General features: G+C 51.0%; 2 protein-coding genes across 2 annotated transcripts; one reads left to right on the plus strand and one right to left on the minus strand.

Moving 5' to 3' along the window:
• Positions 1-9,669: 9,669 nt before the first annotated feature.
• On the plus strand, positions 9,670-10,383 carry HD553DRAFT_323598 (uncharacterized protein; the record flags this gene model as incomplete). Its single annotated transcript, XM_046181410.1, has 2 exons — positions 9,670-9,734; positions 9,876-10,383. The coding sequence occupies 2 exons, from the start codon at positions 9,670-9,672 to the stop codon at positions 10,381-10,383; spliced, it is 573 nt and encodes a 190-aa protein (XP_046037116.1).
• Positions 10,384-11,264: 881 nt separating this feature from the next.
• On the minus strand, positions 11,265-11,471 carry HD553DRAFT_261365 (uncharacterized protein; the record flags this gene model as incomplete). Its single annotated transcript, XM_046177416.1, has 1 exon — positions 11,265-11,471. A coding segment is annotated over one exon (207 nt), but the record flags the coding sequence as incomplete, so codon positions are not given.
• Positions 11,472-16,450: the final 4,979 nt, after the last annotated feature.

Below are 16,450 nucleotides of genomic sequence, written 5' to 3' on the forward strand. Positions count from 1 at the left end.
TCTTGCCAGACGAGTTCACTTGATCGTAGTATATATATATTGTCACGGTACAATCGCTGAGAAGGCTAACAATCGCCAAGAACGCTAACACCTCGTACGACTTGATTGCTCAAGTGGATCGCACTGAAAGACAAAAGGACCAAAGGTCCTTTAACGCGGTTGAGAAGCATGTAGATCTGGAAGACACCCTGATTTTTACCCTCCTTTCCCCCGGGTCGGCCAGTTCTTTGTAACACAGGTACGCCGAACTGCCCAATGATCGTCGTGCCTGGGATTTGCGTTACACACTTGAAACCCCCGTTGGACCGGTTGTTCCGATAGTAACGGGGGGAGATCCCTCCGCACTGACGGGAACGGAGCGCTGAGACGCGGGAAATCATTCTGGGGCTTCCAGTGCATCATCGGCATTATCGTTGAGCCCAGGTAACTGCGCTTCAGTCTGTGGGTCCTGGCCTTCCTCTGGAATGACAGGAAGCCGACTCGTTGAAGAGAGGTGCGCAGACATATGTTGTGAAGTGTATGGATTTCGACAGAATGAACCTGCACGGTCCGCCATGATATGGTGGTTCATGGTCCCCTCTGGCGTTGGGGCGGGAATATCTAATTTGCATAGTTCCTTCATGACGGCCTCACCGGTACGATTTTGTTGCTGTAGTTTCTCTTGTAGTCTGAGTAGTGCGAGCATGGGAATGGTAGTCGTGGGATAACAATCGAGGTCCTCGCTGTTTGGACCTCCGTGCCATATAGCGGATATGGGGAGTTTCAAGTGGCGGGAATTGACGGCGCAACAGATCCTTTGAGGTTCGGATTGGATCCATAGCCGGAGCCTGGCGATTTCAATATCCAATTGCTTCAGTTCGAACACTGCGCAAGCGTGTAATCGGGCCTGACGGACCCCGTCACGCTTGGTAGGTTGCGCCCAGTCCTCCTGGGAAAAACTGGCCAATCCGTCGCGAGCGACTGCAAAGGCTTGGGACACTGAATCTTGGTCCCCTTTCAGAACTTCCCGCCGCAGAAGCCCTGGCCTTTGTTGTAATGGTAGCTGCGTCCAGGCCTGGTCATAACGTTTGTACGCCGTTTCTATGCGCTGGTTGCGAGATCTCAATGCTCCTGCAATCTTGGCTCGCATTTTATAATTCGTCCCAGGTCGACAGCATTTTTCCGCCTCAGCAAATCTGTCGACGCACGCAAGCTCAAGGGAATCCAAAGCCTGGTGGTATGCGTGCCGGAGATGAAAGACCTTGCCGGCTTGTCCTTCCGCTGAGAGTAGCCATTCTGCGAGGCGGGAATCGTTCTGAAAGCTTGCGACTCGATTCCCGCCACCGAGAAACTCCACCAGGCGAGTTTGAGCGTCCTGTAGTTTCTGGGACGCGGCGGCGATTTGAGCAAAGGTCGTCCAATCTTGGACTTGACTTTGTACGATGTCGAGACTTTGTGTATGTGCGCTGTCTCTGGTGAGAGTGGTCCAGTGATTCTTAGCACGAAGGTAATCCGTGCCGAGAATCCAAAGCCGGGCATGAACCAAGCCGGACTTATAGCTCTCTGTCGTAGCCGCTGACGCTTCACGAGCTCGGGCCAGCTGCTCGTCAGCCCAGAGTCGATTAAAATAGTCGAGTGTGAACTCAGGACGGCCGTGTTGCTGGCGGAGGCGGGAGATCGCGGCCAGGCTACTCTGTTCGAGATCCTTCGCCTCACGCCACCCCTTAACTAGGTTGTTGGCTGCAATGCGACAGTTGAGAAGAAGAAGAGTAGTGAGCGATTGAAGCACTCTAACTTGCCTGCTTGTTGAACTGACCGAGATGTAGCAACTTGTCGCTATTCCACTGTCTGATAACCCACTCCAGTTGTTGATGGCGGTGATATCGAGTGGCACTCCGGGTCACACCAGCAATGCCATTGGTGTACGAAAACAGGCGCTCGCAACCTTCGAAGTCCTCCAAACCAGCGACAGCTGTCAAGCGTGGGTGGTATCGCACTTGGCATTCTCGGTTGTGGGCATATCCATGCCAAGCTCCCACCTCTATCGACGTAAATGCTGAAGTGAGATACTAGAAGAAAGAGGCGGGAACGATATCGAACTCACGGAATTTGATTGTCACGAACCTAGTAACACCCGACGACAAGGTATCACGAAACACGATTCGACATCGGGTCCGTCTACAACCAGCCTTTGACACGTCATGGAGGTTATCACGCGCGACGAATCACGAAACACGAATCGACAAGCGCGCGCGCGCTTCAGCATCCGTCATCTCGTTCATCCCGACACTTGACACGTCATGCGATTCACAAATCGACCTTGTCAAGTTATTCGAGGTAACCGACCTCACCGGAGGTGACAGGTACAAGGACGAAATCAAGAACGATACGTTGGGGAAACCGACATCGAAGGAACGGACGTCTGCCTACACAAAAGACGAAACGACCTTAGACAGGGACGGAAAGTAATTACAAGGTTCAACACAGGGACGGAAGACGAATCGACAATCGTCGATCAATAAAAGACAAAAGCAAAAACAAGGAACGATATCTGACTTAGACGATACGCCGGTGATTGAAAGACATTGAGGATCGACCACCGACGTTCTCCACCTTTGCCAAAACAACGGCGGACGATTCACCAAGATGAGAAGGACGTAGGACGACCTTAGCATTGAATCGGGTAATGTGACGGACCTTAGAGAACAGACGGGGACCTAGGTGAAGTCAACAGCAGGCGTGCTTTCCCTTTCCGGTTTACTCGAGTAAGGACGAAAGACGATTCGTTGGACAATCGTTGGGGAAGCACGAAAGGAGAAACGAGCGCAGTACTTATAGCTCGATAGGATAGAAGAACGATAGCAGTTGTATCCTTTCGACTAGAAGTTCAAGCTCGTTATTACATTCGAATCTTAGCATACGCTAGACGAAGAGGTTACAAACAAAGACTACAGAACAACATTTTCCACCGCCTTACCCCTTATCGAGCACGCAGTGCACGGCTACTCGTTAAGTACACTTCCCTATTTCTTTACCCCTGCGTACGACGAAGTGGTATTGGTTCTTAGGTCGATACGTAGGACGAATCGACTATCGCGACTAGCTACCGCACAGAGACCTACACGAGTGACGATTATCGAATCGTAGTAACCACTCACACCAACCGGACGAATTACGATTGACGAATCGTTATTCAAGGATCTTAAGGCAACGGCTAAAGATCGACCAGCACCAAACGAAGCACGATTCTCGTCCTGAGAGCTCTGGCTAGAAAATACATCCGATCAAGCAGACCTAGCACCGAGGTTCTACCAAGTCGTAACAGCATAACGAGCTTCTAGTCAATTACTCACCACGGAATCACAACATGGCGCCAGGTACCAGAAACACTCCTCGAACGAACGAGGACAGGTTTCATAGTCAAAGTGACAATGAAGAGGATCGTCTCGGCGACGATCACCAACGCGAATCGGTGGAGGCCTCCACTCGAATCGCATTCGATCGGGAACCCGATATCAACGAAGGCAGGTTTTCGCCTGAAGATAGTCCCGATCAGACCGATGAACCAAGGGTCAAGGAACCTGAGAGGGTTGAAGATACGACGAGCGCTATCTTAGCCCTACTGAAAGAGCAACAGTCGACCACCAAACGGTTGCTCGCTAGGCTCGAGAAGCTTGAGCAGAATCGATCGGACGATCGAGACACAGAAGACGATTCACGAATCGTCCATGACAGGATCACGGGCAATATCCACAATGCCGTCAGGGATCGGGTAGAGGATTCTCCTGTCAGTGGTCAAACTAGAAGGTCGGTCAGAACCGTTCCAGCGGTTGCCAAACCTAGGTTGGAACGGGACCCCTATGCACCTTTCCATTTCGACGAGGAGTACGTCGAAGGACGATTACCGATTCAACGCGGAACAGGATTCAGCAACATTGAGACCAAGGTGGCTCCTCCCGAATCTTTCGACGGTGATACCACGAAACTGGAGGGATTCATCCACAAGCTCCGAATGGTGTTCAAAACTCAGAAGCACCGTTTTCCGACCGAGGAATCGCAAGTCAATTATGCTATCTCCTATCTTACCGGGAACGCCAGCGATATCATTACAAATGATATGGACGGAGACGAAGACGGAGTACTACCGGCGTATTTCTTCGACTTTCCCCTGTTCTGCCAGGTTCTCAGGGATCATTTTGGTGATCCCGACGCAGAAGGAACAGCACAAGCTATTGTCGAAGAGACGTACCAGACAGGGACGATTCTCCAATATCTCAACGCAGTTGGCCCCTCGATTAAGAGATTGGGGTGGAACGATAGGGCTATCGTAATGGCGGTCAAGACGAGAGTCAACAGTAGCATACAATACCGGCTGACGGAAACCCAAGGGTATAGAAACCTATCTTGGAACGAATTCAAGAAGCTCTTGATCGACCTAGACCGACAGGAAAGGGAGAAACGTGGCATTCGAAAGGCGAATTCTTCTGAGAAAAAGGAGAAACACGATTCGAAACCCAAAGACAAACACCCTCGGGAGAAGAGAGTGGAGACTACTGTTCAACGAACCGTACAGAGAGAAACCGTTCGGTCGGATCGGCCTTACGTCTCTCCCGAGGAGATGAAACGCCGCAAGGAAACGGATTCTTGTCTCTACTGCGGGAAACCAGGTCACTATTCTCGAGATTGCCCTGAGAAGAAAGGGAATAGTCCGAACGTGGTCAAAGGTCGAGCAGGAAAACGATTGGACAAGTCGGAATGGATTCCGTTCACCGTGAAAGGGAAGGACCCTTTAATCGAAGTAGGGATAATCGTGAATGGTCAAAAGGAAAGGGTTTACCAGGCATTATTGGACAGCGGGGCATCACAGAACTTCGTGTCTCCAAACTTGCCGGTGATGCTCGACTTGCCAGTTCAGAAGTACCCAACTCCAGAGAAGTTACTTCTGCTAGACGGGCGAATTTCGGACGAATTGATCACAAGCTACACGGATATCGATTTTTGGATCAGCGGAAACGGGCCTTACAAATGTCGATTCGACATATCGACGATCGGAAACCCGGGCCTCGTCTTGGGATTGGATTTTTTCACAAGGTACCAAGCAGAAATCGATTGGGGTACCTGCGAAATGAGGGTAGCGACGAGCCCTACCCTGAAGCAGATTGTTGGTGGAGGGGGTCTTCGAATGGGAAGAGCAACCCTCGATGAAGACGAAAAGAGATGGGCGTTCAAGACATTGAATTTGGAGGAGCACGAATACGAGGAGGTTGCTGACCTCCGGACGGCGATTCCCGAATCGTATCACGATTTCCTCGACATCTTTATGAAGAAGCATTACGAATCGCTTCCTCCGCATCGCGAGTACGATCACCCGGTAGATCTGATCGACGGACAGGCTTTGAAGAAGCTAAAGGTATACCCTTTGAACGCAAAAGAGGACGCCTGGTTGAAAGCTTGGATCGACAAATCGCTGGCTATTGGGCACATCGAACCTTCGTCTCATTACTTTGGCAGTCCGGTCTTTTTGGTGGCCAAGAAGACGGGCGATTATCGGATGGTCACCGACTTCCGAGTGTTGAACAACGCTACCGTAAAAAACACTTATCCTTTACCACGAATCGATACTCTCTTGGAGCGAGTGCGTTTGGCGAAATTCTTTACGAAACTGGATATGCCTACTTCCTATCAACTGTTAAGGATGCGGCCAGGAGACGAAAAGTGGACGACTATCCTTACCCGTTACGGCGCCTTTCAGTCGAAGGTAATGAGGGAAGGGATGTCAAACGCGGGAGCTAGTTTCCAATTCTTCATGAACGATTTGTTCCACGAGCTGTTGGACAAGGGGGTCATCGTCTACATCGACGATATTTTGATTTACGCCAATACGAAAGAAGAATTGCATGAGCTCACCAAGGCGGTTTTCAAGATTATTCGACAAAACGATTTATACTTGAAGCCAACAAAATGTGAATTCCTGCAAGAACGAATCACGTTTCTCGGGTTCGTAGTAGGACACAATCAAGTCGGACCGGAGCAAGGAAAGCTAGACTCGGTCGAAAGCTGGCCCACCCCAAAGAACATCAAGGATATTCAGCGCTTCCTCGGGTTTGCAGGGTTTTATCGGCGATTCATCTACGATTATGCCGGAATCACGAAACCTATGACGAAACTCACGCGGAAGAATACTCCCTGGGTTTGGGGAGAAGAAGAGGACGCTAGCTTCAATGGTTTGAAGCGAGCATTTGCTAGTTCACCCGTTTTAGCTCAGTTCGATCCTGATCTCCAGTGTTACATCGAGACAGACGCTTCAAATTGCGCGATCGCAGCGATCGCCAGTCAACGATTTCCAAAAGGGGACGATTCGGAAGTTCGTCCGACAGGATTCTTTTCGCGAAGCTTGCAACCGGCAGAAGCAAATTACCCAGTACACGACAAGGAATTGCTGGCAGTAATCGAGGCGTTCAAACACTGGAAAGCCAACTTGATCGGTATGGTTCACCCGATTATCGTCTTGACCGATCACAAAAACTTGGAGTACTTTATGAGCGGCAAGCCTTTGGTACAACGGCAAGGACGATGGGCAGCTTTTCTATCGGACTTCAACTTCAAAATCCGATATCGTCCAGGAGAAAAAGGAGAGAAACCGGATGCCTTGACTCGAAGGAGCGATTACCACCCAGGAAAGGGCAGCAGTAAGACGAAATGGGATTTGAACCCCACGGTTTTATTGCCCGAGGCACTTTTCGAGAATTTCCAGACAGCAGCTTTACGAGGAGGGAACAGGATACGAATCGATACTCAATTGACGACTATCGACTCTTGGATACGGACGGAACTAGAGAAGGACACCATCCGAGAAGAAGGGCTCCGCGTACAAGTAGGAAAGGACAACGAGACAGATGACGAATCGTCTATCGATGAGCAGAATCCTTGGTCATGGACAATCAGCGGATTGTTGCTACACCAAGGGCGAGTAGTGGTTCCGAGTAGCCAAGAGCTAAAGAACCACATTTGCAAGAGCAGACACGATTCGTTGGTAGCCGGACATCCAGGAGCTACCAAAACAATTGCGCTCATCAAACGCGATTATTACTGGCCTAAAATGGATTCGGATATCAAGTTGTACGTTTCCGAATGCCCCGATTGTCAACGAAACAAACCGAGAAGGCACAGGCCTTACGGAGAACTGAAGTCTCTGGATATTCCGAATGGGCCATGGGAGGATATTTCCATGGATTTCGTGGTTGGTTTTCCCAAAATTGGGAAAATGGATGCGATTTGGAACATCGTCGATCGGTTCACGAAGCAGGCACATTTCGTACCGATACCTACGACGATTACGGCGCGAGGATTAGCAGGGCTATTCAAGACGCACATCTTCCGGGTACACGGAATTCCCAGAAGCATTTTGTCGGATAGGGATTCGAAATTCACGTCGAAATTCTGGGAGGAATTTTGTGAATTGTTGGGCATCGAACGCAAAATGAGTACCGCATTTCATCCTCAAACAGATGGGCAGACGGAAAGGACGAATCAAGTACTTGAGCATTACCTTCGCCAGTACTGCAACTACAATCAGGACGATTGGGAGGCACTGCTTCCTCTGGCGGAATTTTGCTACAACAACAATGTTCACGAATCGACTGGGACGACTCCTTTCTTTGCAAATTACGGATATCATCCCCGATTCGACATTGAATGCCCCGAGGAGTCAATGCAACGTACTTTTGCAACCACCGATACTGAAGAGTTGAAAAGGGTGCACGATCAGTTGAAAGGAATGGTAGCCGAGAGTCAAAAGCGGGCAGCCAAATATTTCAATGCGAAACACGATTCTCCTCCTGAATTTCACGTGGGCGACAAAGTCTTGGTGCGTTCGGAGAACATCAAGACCAAGAGACCGCTCAAGAAACTCGATGACAAGTTCTATGGTCCATGGAGAATCAAAGAAAGAATCTCTACTCATGCCTATCGAGTGGCGTTGCCAGCGAGTTTGCGAGTGCATAACGTTTTTCACGTTGACAGGTTGGAATTGTTCCGCGGGAATCGAGAAACAAACCACAACGAACCTGAATCCGACGATCAGTTTGTGGTTGAGGCGATTATCGATTCACGCAAGACGAAAGATGGCAAAATCCAGTATCACGTCAAATGGGAAGGTTATCACGGCCCTGAAGCGACAACGTGGGAACCAAGCGAACATCTCGAGACGGCAAGGGAACATGTTTCGGATTTTCACCAACGGTACCCAAAGAAACCAATCGATTTGAAGCAAGTCGATTCTGCCTGGGGTATCGGAAATTGAAGGCAGGAATACGAGTCACAAAAAGAAAGAAGCTGGTACGGTTTTTTATAAAAAACAAAAAAGAAAAAGAGGCCCGACGAAATACAAGAAAATTCCTGCACCACGCACTCCCGACCCAACCGATTCAAATACGAATCGCCCATGAAGGCCCCCACCGAGAACGACGGAGACCTTCACGCCTCTTTTCCGAACGAATCGCTAAACGCCTAGGCGAGCGAGTTCTCGACGACGTTGGTGAACTCGTCGAGCTTGGCGAAGACGGCGGTGTTGTCGGATTGACGAGCAAGAGCCTTCTTGCTGATCACGTCCTTCAAGAGGTCCTGCGAACGAGAGAAAGACGAATCAACAACCGTCAGACGCGAGATACGAATCGGGATTCGACTGACCATAACGGAATCGACCTCCATGCCCTCGAAGTTCATGTGAAGGAACTGCGACTCAGCGGTACGGGCGGCGGTGACCAAAGGATCCTCGTCATCGTTCTCGTCCTCGGACTCTTGGTCGATCACAATGCTACAATGAAAAGAGGAGTCAAAGGAATGTTGGCAAGGTTAGAAAAGATATTCGACAAACGGAGGCGGACTAGGGTTAGACGAAAATGGGTTGGCGAAACGGGAATAGCAAACGAAAGGAGGATCGACTTACGCGTTGATCAAGGAGCACTTCACGTTGAACATCGCACAAGTTCCGCAGCCCCGGGGGGTCCCTTGCTTCTCGTTGAACTTCGAGATGCACTCCCAGGGAGGGGCGGTGGTGCCGTTGCGCTTGACCATGCATTGGGCACAGACCCGAGCGTTCTCCTCACCCGAGGCGTTGATCTCGCGACCCCTCTTGATGTTCTGGACCTGCGAGGGGAGAAACGGGATTCAACAAACGTCCAAATGAAGCACGAATCGACAAAGGATGGGACGAAAAACGGATCGAGAATAGACAAAGGGACTTACCGCCTTCTTCCTGCGGTTGAACTCCTCGGGGAGGGCGGGTTCGCCGTGGTAGGTGTGGAAGTTCTCGATCTCCTTGGCGAACTTGGTGAGGGCGGAGATTCCGGAACCCGAGGACGAACCGGTAGGGGAGGCGGGGCCGCCGAAACGACCTCCCTTGGAGGGAGAGGTCGAAGGGGACTTGGACGAATTCTTGAGAGTCTTTTTGGGAGTGGTGAACCCCATCTTGACAAGAAGTTTGCGATGGAGAAAAGAGAAGTAGTTGAAGAACGAAAAGAGAATCGATTTTCGTTTTGCGATCAACTTATATCTCTAGCAAACTGGAAGGACGATTCGCTGGCCAAGGGGAAAAAACGAATCGTGTTTGTTTACATCGTCATTCAACAACGTCATAGACCCAGTCGCACCCCCGAAACGCCAGCGACTACGGCCATCGTACGATACGATATGCCCGGAGCGAATAAGCGAGTGGTGGATCGACTCAAAGGACGTTTCACGAATCGTCAAAGGAGGTACAACAGTGAAGATAGATCATCATCGAACCAGTATCCACCTGCCCTGAAAGAACAGTCCAGAACTCTAGGCATTTCGGAGAGAGGGACCACGATCAGGTACTCAACATCTCGCCTAACCGTGAACCTTGATGAGATTAGATTCTTCATCAAACAAGGAGTATCGGTCGACGGTTGTCGTTCAAACAAGGTGCAACAGCGCAGATTGAGGAGAGGGGGGTTAACGAGGAGATACGGAAGAGCAACAGGCGACGACAAGAGGAATCGAGGACGATTCCACGGAGGGGGAGATACTGTCACGAACCTAGTAACACCCGACGACAAGGTATCACGAAACACGATTCGACATCGGGTCCGTCTACAACCAGCCTTTGACACGTCATGGAGGTTATCACGCGCGACGAATCACGAAACACGAATCGACAAGCGCGCGCGCGCTTCAGCATCCGTCATCTCGTTCATCCCGACACTTGACACGTCATGCGATTCACAAATCGACCTTGTCAAGTTATTCGAGGTAACCGACCTCACCGGAGGTGACAGGTACAAGGACGAAATCAAGAACGATACGTTGGGGAAACCGACATCGAAGGAACGGACGTCTGCCTACACAAAAGACGAAACGACCTTAGACAGGGACGGAAAGTAATTACAAGGTTCAACACAGGGACGGAAGACGAATCGACAATCGTCGATCAATAAAAGACAAAAGCAAAAACAAGGAACGATATCTGACTTAGACGATACGCCGGTGATTGAAAGACATTGAGGATCGACCACCGACGTTCTCCACCTTTGCCAAAACAACGGCGGACGATTCACCAAGATGAGAAGGACGTAGGACGACCTTAGCATTGAATCGGGTAATGTGACGGACCTTAGAGAACAGACGGGGACCTAGGTGAAGTCAACAGCAGGCGTGCTTTCCCTTTCCGGTTTACTCGAGTAAGGACGAAAGACGATTCGTTGGACAATCGTTGGGGAAGCACGAAAGGAGAAACGAGCGCAGTACTTATAGCTCGATAGGATAGAAGAACGATAGCAGTTGTATCCTTTCGACTAGAAGTTCAAGCTCGTTATTACATTCGAATCTTAGCATACGCTAGACGAAGAGGTTACAAACAAAGACTACAGAACAACATTTTCCACCGCCTTACCCCTTATCGAGCACGCAGTGCACGGCTACTCGTTAAGTACACTTCCCTATTTCTTTACCCCTGCGTACGACGAAGTGGTATTGGTTCTTAGGTCGATACGTAGGACGAATCGACTATCGCGACTAGCTACCGCACAGAGACCTACACGAGTGACGATTATCGAATCGTAGTAACCACTCACACCAACCGGACGAATTACGATTGACGAATCGTTATTCAAGGATCTTAAGGCAACGGCTAAAGATCGACCAGCACCAAACAAAGCACGATTCTCGTCCTGAGAGCTCTGGCTAGAAAATACATCCGATCAAGCAGACCTAGCACCGAGGTTCTACCAAGTCGTAACATTGATGCGGGAATGCGAGTTGGCCAGGCGGGAAAGCAGGGGTGCGTGTTGGAAAGTCTTTTCAAAGCTGCATCCTATGTCGTACCCAAAGATTATGCGGCCCGGGTACCTCTGTCCCAGCCACTGGACCAAGGCCAAGGGGAGTTTTGCGTTTTCGAACTCCTTGATCATGTCTGTATAGGCTAGCACGATCCCGTGACGGCAAATAAGGGGGAACCAGCCCATCTCGGCGTATCGTAGGGACGCCCTGGGTCGTTCCATCGCTGCTGTCCAATGGGAAGAACAGGGTCCCACGTTGTCCTTTCCTGATGGTTTGGTCGCTGTCTGTCCTGGCCGTGGCGGGGCGGTGCGGGCGGCGGAGATAGTTTGCCCTGTGAATTGGTTTACATACTCAGATGATAACCGAAAGCGAGAGTGGTGATCCTGATATGCTGTACCGGGTCGATCACGTCTTTTAAGTGAGTTATTCCCGTCGAGCGCCACGCAGAGCACATAGTCGTCCATTCCCAATTTGCCATCGGAAGGGAAACATAGCGGGCAGCTGTCTTGTCTCAGAGGCAGATCTGTTGGCAGAGGCAATTGCGAATTGTCCGGGCTTGGAGGAGGACGGTTGCTGCAAAAGGGGTCTGCGGACTGAACGGGAACAGGAATAGGGGTGGGTTTTGACGGAGCGGACAGGATGATATCTTCTTCCGCCTCCATGTGCTGGACAATCCGATCGTAAAGATCGACGCAGAAGCTGAATCTCTCGCGAATGCTCTCGCTATATGGAATCTAAACAAGTCACACCGTGTGAGTGTATGAGGTTCGTTCGTGTCTGATGGGGCATACCTGGTTGTAATCGCAGAGAGACCGCACAAACGCGGTACGGGAAATTTGTGAATGACAGAATGAGAGGTGGTAGAATTCAACAGTGCGTATGCTGAAAGCCAATGAAGGGCGGTGAAGCTTTGAGGGCAGATGACCCAGAGCAATGACATTGGCTGCAACGCCAATGGGGCTGCGCTCCCACTCTGAATGACAATACGACACTGTGCGGCAAGCTGGAAAGCAGGGGGAAACAGCGGGAATCAGTCTCATGGTGTTCCCGTCGGTACAGTCTACTAGCAGGATAGTGTCTGCGAACAGTATGTGTCAAGGAGGAGCATTGTGGCACTTGCGTTGGGGTTGTTATCTTCACCAGGCCAATCAGGGGGGGGGCTAGACGGTGGGCGGTAGCGAAACTTGAAGAACTGAATGACCAGGGCGGGGAGGAGGTTTTTGAGGCGGGTCTGCTCCTGCTGCCGTTCAGACAGATACAACCTATTGGGGCAGGAGAAGCACATTTAGTAAAGGAACCCAGAGTGAGAGGGTAACACCGCTCACGATTCACTGGGGCCATCTTCCACTATATGCTCAAGATCCTGAAGTAGCGCAGCGTATGCGTCTTGAGGAGTCACGGGCGGGTAATCATGCTCGAAAGCAGACTCCAGGAAAGGGTTATCGGGAGCGTCTGGGGTAGCTCTAGGCCTAGGAGAGGATGCGAACAAAGTAGCGAAGTCATGAAGGCCAGTACCATTGGGTCGATGACCTGGAAATGAGAGTGGAGTGGCCCTGTACTTGTGGTTATTGAGGAGTCTTGATCGAGCATGGTAATCGATCTTGGGGAGGGGTGTCGGTGTCGTTGGTTCTTCCCACAGCGGGAACAGATGATCACTGTTCCGTCGGCGGCGTTTTTTCGAAGGTGTCTTTGGTAAAGGGGTAGAACTAGATGACATGGCCAAGACGAGTTTGACGAGTGTGCCAATTTGCGACGGTATGTGGTGTTGTTCGCCAGAGGGTTGTAAACATGCCCATGATGGTGTGGTTAAGGTATCGGCCGGGAAGGTACCGGCGGGAACGGTGAAATCGTAAACAAGTAATGATCGCGGGAAGAGGGACAGTGCTAATGAATTGTCAAGGATTACTAATCAGCAACGCGGAAATATCAATTTCCAGTGGATTGGTTAGTAATCTGGCCTGCTTGCAGGTGTGTCGTACTGCTAATGAACCTTGAAGGATTACTAATTAACGTCGAGGCAAAATCAATTTCTAGTGCACTGATTGCTAATCTGGACTGCTTGCGTTGCACTTTTAGGTGTCAGACGCTAAGATAAGACTCGAATCGCAGACTGCCCTTCAAGAATATGACATTGTTAGCGTCCTCGGATTGAATGAACAGGGTAGAGGTGAGAGCATAGCTTGCACTATCTAAGTCGGCTTTGAAAGGATGAGAGGTGTGCCAGGGAGTTGCTCGCGTTAGACAATTCATATGAAGTGAAATGGCGGGAACGATGCGCGGAGCCGCGGGAAAGTCGAAATAACATAGAAAAGCAGTACTTTCATAAGGGATGCTCGGATCATTGTCTACAATAAGATATGAAAACTCAGTGGTCATCGGTCGGAACGCGTCGCTGGAGTCGATGTTGGGCGAGTTCAACGGCCATGTGCAGACGGGCTTGGGGCCGCGGTGCAGGCTGGTTGCAGACAGCCCCGAGATCCTGAATCCTGCAAATGGCCTCAATATGCTGTAGCATAAACACACCGCAGTTCGATGAGTCTTCCTGTTGCGGAACCGGCTGAAGAGTGAAGAGTAGTACTATTTCAGATGAGGAAACGGGAGAGAATGGTTTAGAGAAGCGACTGACGGGAAGCAGGAACGACCATTCGCTCTGGACTAAGGGGGTACCGCGGAATTGCTGGTGGAGCTCCGACAACCAAGTACTGATCATCTGTATAGGCAGGTCATGCGTGTTAGTTGAGAAGAGAGGGAATGAATAGCATAAGACTGACCTGGAAACGAGCGCGGCAACGCGCCAGCGCCGCATCGCCCGTTTCGCTGCGAGAGGGCTCCACCGTCTCCTGATCTTCTACAGGCCGGACGTGAGAGAGCGAGTCCAGAAACGCGATAGTCTTGGCGGGAATGTCGATGATAACAGCAATCCAGTGGAAGTAGGCGATGTTCCATGGAAGGGCGTGCAAAGGGTAATCAAACGGATCGAGACCCTCCTAGAGAGGCACGAATCAATCAGAATTGCATTGGTTATTGAATGATAGCGCAAGCGGGAAGAACAGACTTACAGCCATAAACCAAGTGCCCATAGGGACAGGTGCCGCTTCCCGCTGAAGATACCGAGTTTCGATGGCGGGGGAGACCTGAGACGAGTGTACGAAGACGGGAACGCGGCCAGAGGGGAGTAGGCGGAAGGTTGATTGCCTCCAATGAATGAGGGTAAGGTACGAATCGACGACTTGGTCGTTCAGCCATGCTCCGGGAGCAAGGGTGGAGTAGATACGAGGATGTACCTCGATCAACGAGATGGCCGTTGGAGTGGACTTGTACCAAGAGGGAGGATACCGCACATCAGGCGCCGGGCAGGTGAGGTGGGTGGAATGGGCAAAACGGCTGGGCCCCTGCTCCGAATCGCAATGGGCGATCAGTTGTTGGGCCTGGGATGGTGCAAAATGAAGGCGTTGTCAGCGTGTTGGGCGTGGTACGGATGGAGACAGTGAACATACGTATTTATTCAAGAGCCGAGGCAGGGGGGAGGTGAAAAGAAGTGTGGGGGGTGACAGAACCCGTTCGCCTGAAGGAAGCGCTGGAAGCTCAACTCCGAAAAGATTGGGCTCGACGGAGGTGAAGGTCAGAGCGGCGGGAATTGACGGTAGCTGCACATGAAGCGATGGGGCAGGGCGTTTGACTGGAACGACATCTGCTCGTGCTCTCTGTGCCGCATGCATCAAGGCATTGTGAAGGGCATCCGCATCCGTCTCGGCTGGGAAGAGCGGCCGGTATTCGGTGTTCACGGAGGCAGCTTGATCACCCGATAAACCGGCAGAGGTGCCGGGAGTTGCAGGGATGGTGGGAGTGCCATACGGTTGGTTCCGTCTAGGAGTAGTCGGAGATGTGGACTTCCTGGCGGGAAGAGGCTTGATAGGGCGGGAATGACCACCCTGCGTCATTGCGGCCTGCAGCTCTTCGAGGCCTCCAGGAACTTTGAAGGCGACCGCACCAATATAGTATCAGCGGTCGAACGAAGATCGTAGGGGACAGAGCGACAGAGACATACATAATTTGTGGAAGAATGCTAAGGCCTCGAGGGCGTGACCTTTGGCAGCGGCAAATTCTTCGGCCGCTGAGATTGAGATCAGTTCCTCCTCAGCAAGGGTTGCATATTGCGAAGAGTTCCTAGGCGGACTCACCTTCGCTGGGCAAATTTCTTTCGACAAATTTGACGCCCTGCGCGAACAGTTCTTCAAAATTGTTGGTCGTCAGGGGGGTGTCCTTGTCCGGTGTGACTGAGAAACGAATCCCGCCATGCTCCGCGGGGCTGTGTAGTGGATGAAAAGCGGTGAGATCAAAGATGACAGATACGAGAATACCGGGCGCTTGTGGACTTACTCAAGAGCTCGCAAGGCCGCATCGACGGCTGCCATCATCTTGTGAAGGTGGGGGGTAGGATCCGCTTCATAGTCTTGGGGGAAAGCCATTCCTACAGGTATGAGGGCGCATTGCGTGTCGGCGGGAGACACGGACGACGCTGCCACATTCGCAGTTGCGGCCGGCGGTGAAGTCCTGCGAGAAGTATCCATAGGCGGCGGGAAGGAAGTGTCTGTAACAGGAACGTGTATATGAGATCAGAAAGCTGTTCCCGCGAGGGATTGCTTGAACTGACCGGTCGTGCTGGTCATTGGGCTAGTGAGAGCGTTGGTGATGTGGTCTGTTATGTCGTGCGAAAGCAGGTTAATGGTGGGGGTCGAAACGGTATTAACAATCTAAGTTTGTAGGAGGGATGTTTGTCAGTCTGCGCCGGGTGAGGATCGATACTTTGTATTTGGTGCTGAAGGTTTATGTATAATTGTTTGTATGAGACACAAAGACGATACACTGCAGGTTTGAACAATAGATTGATGTGGTATCAGTTTTGTGTACGTGGCGGCGAGTGCGACAGACACAATAAGGAAGAGCAAACTATGAAACAATTAGCATATATCAGCGGCGGGAACGCACAAGTGTCTTGTTGTTGTGAGCGGGAAAGTTGATTTCTGACGGGAAGGGCATACAAAACAAAACAATAACAAAACAACTAAAGGAGGTGTTGTCCATTCACGTGAAAGCCAGAGAAAGGTGACGAGCGCGCGAGCCGTCGCGCGACGATTTGAACACGCGCGTTCAGCATAGAATTATGCTGACG

This window comes from Filobasidium floriforme, assembly GCF_021052385.1.
Source record: "Filobasidium floriforme strain CBS 6241 chromosome Unknown HD553scaffold_9, whole genome shotgun sequence".
NCBI classification, from domain to species: Eukaryota; Fungi; Basidiomycota; class Tremellomycetes; order Filobasidiales; family Filobasidiaceae; genus Filobasidium; species Filobasidium floriforme.